Raw genomic sequence first — 5,817 nt, 5'->3', positions numbered from 1 at the left:
CCCTCACACCCACTCCTCATACCCACATGGTACCTGCATATAGTCGGGGTGCAGGAATAGTTTGTGGATGGAACAAAGGAGCCTGGAGCTGTCTGGTCCCAGCTCCATATGTCTGCTGAGCGGGCAATGGCACCCAGCTCTTCCATGTGCCTGACACAACATACTCAATCCTTACCAGCCCCAGAGATGGGTCTTTGACCAGCAAGGAAACCAAGGCACAGAAAGGCAAAGGAATCTGCCTGAGGTCATACTAGTACCGCCAGCAAGAGGCAGAGGCATAATTTGAACTCGGAGCTCATATTTCTTACTGACATTGGGTTCCCTGCCCCATCAGGGCACTGGGTTTTCCCACCTCAGTCAGGTGCCTCTTCTCCCAGCTGTGCCTGCCCTGGGGTGGGGCTCCCTGGCACTGTGGACACAGAGCACCCTCCCAACCAGAGCTCTCCGTCCCTCTTGGGGCATCATGGGGCCCGGGTGTCACTCCCCCCTGCACCTTACACCACCTGCTGGTTTCAGTCACATGGCCAGGGCCCAGCTGACATTGGGTTTCGGGCAGTGTGGAGGGGCTTCCCCTTGCTTCAGTTTGAGCATTTTATATAATATTCATTTATTTATTTACTTACTTATTTTAATCCTCACCCAAGGATATTTTTCCATTGATTTTTAGAGAGTGGAAGAGAGAGGGAAAGACAGAGAGAAACATCAATGTGAGAGAAACACATCGATTGGTTGCCTCTTGCACATGCCCTGACTAGAGCCTGGCCAGGAAGGAGCCTGCAACTGAGGTACCTGCCCTTGACCGGAATCGAACCCGGGACCCTTTGGTCTGTGGGCCAACGCTCTATCCGCTGAGCCAAACCGGTTAGGGCAATACTTATTTTATGCTTGTATTTTATATATCACTAGAGGCCCGGTGCACAAAATTCATGCACTCAAGGGGGTCCCTTAGCCCAGCCTGCGCCCTCTCGCAATCTGTTGGAGTCCTTGGGGGATGTCCGACTGATGACTCCCGCCACCACTGCTGTGCTCACCAGCCATGAGCCCACAGGGGGAGCGCACTGACCACCAGGGAGCAGTTCCTGTGTTGAGCATCTGCCCCCTGGTGGTCAGTGCGTGTCATGGCGACTAGTCATTCCTCTGTTCCGTCTATTTGCATATTAGCCTTTTATTATATAGGATTTCTATAATGGCATTTTAACAATATTTTATGAAAATGTTTAGACCTGGGAAAAGGCATGGAGAATCATTAAAAACATACTGAGTTCCCACCACCCCAGCAAAGAATCAAAATATCTCAGTTGCAGTTAATTGATTCATCGTATATTTATTGAGCACCAACTAGGCACCAGACACTGCTCTGGGACCCAGTGATGACACAAAACACACAATTCAGGTATCAGGTAGTAGGGAGAGTGACAAAGGAAATGAAACCGAGGACAGAGAAAGTGTCCCCCTGAGGGCAGGGTCTGTGGACAGAGGCCGGCCTTTTCTCATATAGTTACACTACACCTGCCCCAGGGCCCCGCAACTCCACTTGTATTGCTTAGTTAACGCTGTGTGACAATATACTGCAAGTCAGTAGTTTAAAGCAACACACACTTCTCTCACAGTTGCTGAGTCAGGAATCTAGAGGCAGCTTCTCTGAGTCCTTCCTTTCAGGGTGTCTCGCAGGTTGCAATCGAGATATTGGCCAGGGCTGGGATCTCATCTGAGGCTCAAGTGAGGAAGGGTCCCCCTCCAGATGGAGTGGCGATGACAAGAATGCCTGTCTCAAGGCTGTGTGATATAACTAAAAAGATACAGTGGGGCCTTGACTTACGAGTGTCCCGACTAACGAGTTTTTTGAGATACCAGCTGTCTCTCGGCGGATTTTTTGCATTGAGTTGATAGAGTAATTTGAGTTAATGAGCTCCTTAACGAGCTCGGTCTCAGAACGAATTAAACTCATAAGTCAAGGCCCCACTGTATATCACTTCTTGCCCTAGCTGGTTTTGCTCAGTGGATAGAGTGTCGGCCTGTGGACTGAAGGGTCCCGGGTTTGATTCCGGTCAAGGGCACATGCCTGGGTTGCAGGCTCAATCCCCAATAGGGAACGTGCAGGAGGCAGCTAATCAAATGATGCCCTCTCATCATTGATGTCTCTCTCTCTCTCTCTCCCTCCCTCCATCCCTTCCTCTCCCTTCCTCTCTGAAACCAATAAAAAAATATTTTAAAAACATAAATTAAAAAAAAAGATATTCTTATTTGGAAGGGCCACAAATAAGTGCATGCTCTGAGCGTGCCTGGTAAAGACAGGAGTGCCACCTGGCGCCCAAGTGCCCTATGCTTAGTGCCACCTGTGGGAGCTGTCCTGATGGTCTGGACCCCAGGGCACTGGCCAGGGCCCCTGACATCTGAGAGCCCCTCCTCCACAGAAGCTCCCCCGAGTCCGTGAGCACCGCGGGCCCCTGTCCCAGCTGTGGGGCCACCCACCCCAGTGGCAGCCCGTCTTCTGTGTCCTGCGTGGGAATGGCCACCTGGAGTGGTTCAGCCACAGGGAGGTGAGTGAATGGCTTATGTCCCTTTGGCCTCCAGGTTCTCCATCCCGCCCTCCCCAGAGTGGGCTGAGCCACATGCGGCTCTTTGGCCCCTTCAGTGTGGCTCTTCCACAAAATACCGACTTCTGCGCATGGGCCACAACGTTTCAATCGCCCTATACGTGCGCGCCTGCACGTGGTATTTTATAGAAGAGCCACACTCAAGGGGCCAAAGTGCCACATGTGGCTCTCAGGCCGCAGTTTGCCGACCACTGATCTAGCCTGAATCGAGGGCCCCTGTGTCCCTGGCCTGGGCCGGGCGACCATCTCCTGTTGTGCCAGGTGGATGGACTGAGGCCAGGGACAGGGGTAGGGGCTCACTCATGGTCGTCAGCAGAGCCGAGGTTGAAGCCACGGTAGGCCGCGTGGGTCAGGCCCACGCCCTGCTGCCCGGCTGGGGAATTCACTCAGGTCCCTTGATGCCGTGGGAGGCAGTTTCCAGCTTATGAGCCGGCTGATGCTGGCCCACGAAGCACGGGGCTGTCTGACTCCGTGAGACAACCCCACCCAGCCCAGCGCACAGTGGCGGCTGCAGGGCTTCTGTGGAGGAGGCGGGGGAGGTGGAGGCAGGAAGGGAGGTGGGGGTTTCCCCATCTAACCCCAGACCTTCCCCGGGTCCTGCACTGAGACGTGGAAGCCACAGGTTAGACTCGTCCCAGCGCGGTTCTTTGGACACTTTTCGTAGGAATATGAAAACGGGGGCCGTCCTCTGGGCTCCGCGGCCCTGACAGGGTACACAGTCCTGACTTCCCAGCGCGAGTATCTCCACCTGTTGGACACTCTCTGCCCGGACTCCTCAGGTAAGGCCTGGGGATCCCAAAAGCAGGTGTCTCTACTTCAGTGCTGTTGACACTGGCCCCGTCAGTGGGGCTGCCCTGGGCACGGCAGGGTGTTGAACAGCATCCCTGTCTCCACCCACTAGATGCCAGTAGCAGCTCCCCTCTCCCCCAAGTGCAACCACCAAATTCGTCTCTAGACATGGCCACGTGTCCCTGGGGGGCAGCGTTGTTTCTGGATAAGCAGCCAGACTCTAGAAAGAGAAACACCGTTCTCGGCAGCGAGAGAGGCTGGTCACGGGACCAGAACCAAAGTAGCAGAGCAGTGAGAACAAGCCCTGCAGCAGGGAGTCTGTGGGGAGATGGGCACTGGTGTGTGTGTGGGAGGAGGTGCTGGGTGATGGTTCAGTCTAGCGTTTCCAGGAGGTTCTCCCTTCCTCCCTCTCTTCTTCCATTCTCTCTTCTCCTCCTCCCCACCCTCCCCTCTCTCTCTTTCTCTAACTTCCTCCCTCCTTCCCTCCCTCCTTTTCTCCTTCCATTGCCCCTTCTCCTCCTCTCCCTCCCCTGGCCTCCTCTCTTTCTCAATCTCTCCCTCCTTTCCTTCCTCTCTCCCTCCCTCCCAGGGCACACTGTGCAGGAACAGGGAAAGGCGCAGCACAGCGGGGCTGGATGCATCTGAGGAGGGCTTGCGTTATCTCATGAATATCAGGCCACCCCACTAGCCACCTCATTCCACAGATGCATGCGCTGAGGCCGGGGCCGAGGCCTGTCATACATCAGTAAGGCTCAGAGCTAGAACTGCGTCACTGACTTTGCTGAGGAGCTATCTTGCCAGCCAAGGAGGCAAATGCAGCAACAAGGACAGTCTGCAGGAATGTTGAGGACGTTGCAAACATTGGGATCCACCCACATACCCCTTTGTGTCACCCTTCGCTACTTTGCTTCTGGTCCAGTGACCAACCTCTTGCCCAGTAAAATGAATGTATTTCCCTGCGGTCTGTGTATACTACTCTACAGGACAAAACACTGAGGATTTTAGGAGGCCTCAAATAGATTAAACAGAATGAAATCCACCCACTGTGTCCTCCCAACCACTCTAGGTCATTGATAACACTTTCAAACCCATTTTACAGGATCAGAGAGATGAAAAACGGTGCCCTACGCACGGAAAATGGTCTGGCCAAGTTTGAACCTGGGCATGGCATGAGCAGGGCTCAGCTCACAGGCCAACTAGGATAGGTTGTTGGTGGCTGCCCAGGCCACCGTGTCGAGGAGGACGCAGAGGCTGGGAGAAAGTGCTGGGATGAATTGCTCAAGCCGGGGCACATCCGCCCTGGAGACTGAGCTGGAATAGGGACACTGCAGCTGTAGCACGGATTACACGCATATTGAGCACCTCCTCTAAGTATTTCATGGTTACTTTCTCCTGGAGAACGAATGATTGTAGAGCAAAGGCATGAATACAGCTGTGACCCCTCTGCCTCCTTTCAGGAGACCACACGCAGGAAGAGCCTGACCCCCTCCTGGAAACGCCCGTGAGCTTGCCCCTGTTCCTGCAGCACCCCTTCCGAAGGCACCTCTGTTTCTCTGCAGCCACAGCGGAGGCCCAGCGTGCGTGGAGGCTGGCCCTGCAGGGTGGCATCCGGCTCCGTGGCACAGGTGGGCCCCGGGGAAGGTCAGGCAGGGATGGGGCTCTGCGCCTGCTGGCTGTGGGACCCACTCCCAGCCTCAGTTTCCTTATCTATAAAATGGGTTGTGGGGGGAGACAGACAGGATAGGGCTGTGACGGGGACATTGCCTGGCGGGAGCTTCCCCGGGGGGATCAGGGAGGGCTTCTGAGAGGAGGGGATTCCTAAGCTGGGGTCCAAAACAGAGGAGGGGCCAACCAGGCCATACAGGGAACAGGACCAACATAAACAAGTGGGCAGGCCGTTGGCAGAACGAATGAACCCGAATGGAGAGGCAGGGAGACGCAGTGCAGCGTGGCTGTGGCTGCCGCAGGGGTGCCTTTCCCACGTTGTGTAAAGGCTCCTGATGGGCTGGCGAGGTCTTGGGGAGCGTGTTCCCTGCGAGGGCCAAGGTCTGGAGGTGGGTGTGACCTGGGTGTTCGGGACCTGGCAGGGAGTACAAGGGCTTCCTTCCTCTTGGGGAGCAGAGGAGCCAGGCAGAGCGAGAGCAGAGGAGGGTGGGCGGGCACTGAGGAGCCTCCCCTCGCTCCAGTCCTACAGCGAAGCCAGGCCCCTGCCGCCCGTGCCTTCCTGGAGGCCGTACGGCTCTACCGGCAGCACCGAGGCCACTTTGGCCACGACGACATGACGCTGGGCTCGGACGCGGAGGTCAGTGCCGTGCAAGGCCCCACCCGTACCCCCAGAAGCCCCCTCGGCCTTCACCGGAGCCAGGTCCCCTCTCCTGCAGGTGCTGACCGCAGTGCTGGTGCGGGAGCTGTTGCCAGCGCTGCGAGCCCA

The 5,817-nt window shown here is 56.0% G+C and overlaps 1 protein-coding gene across 1 annotated transcript in view; it reads left to right on the top strand.

Annotated features, from left to right (window-relative positions):
- The window catches only part of FAM129C (family with sequence similarity 129 member C), a 17,082-nt gene that overhangs the window by 2,340 nt on the left and 8,925 nt on the right, over positions 1-5,817 (top strand). Inside the window, exons 3-6 of the mRNA XM_015569579.1 lie at positions 2,415-2,540; positions 3,262-3,376; positions 4,844-5,011; positions 5,573-5,688. Coding sequence (XP_015425065.1) covers positions 2,415-2,540; positions 3,262-3,376; positions 4,844-5,011; positions 5,573-5,688 — 525 coding nt within the window. The remainder of the gene's footprint in view (positions 1-2,414; positions 2,541-3,261; positions 3,377-4,843; positions 5,012-5,572; positions 5,689-5,817) is intronic.

Source organism: Myotis davidii, unplaced genomic scaffold, assembly GCF_000327345.1.
Source record: "Myotis davidii unplaced genomic scaffold, ASM32734v1 scaffold306, whole genome shotgun sequence".
In the NCBI taxonomy this organism is placed as follows: domain Eukaryota; kingdom Metazoa; phylum Chordata; class Mammalia; order Chiroptera; family Vespertilionidae; genus Myotis; species Myotis davidii.
The sequence above is the reverse complement of the archived record's forward strand: the minus strand, read 5'-3'. Positions and strand labels throughout refer to the sequence as shown.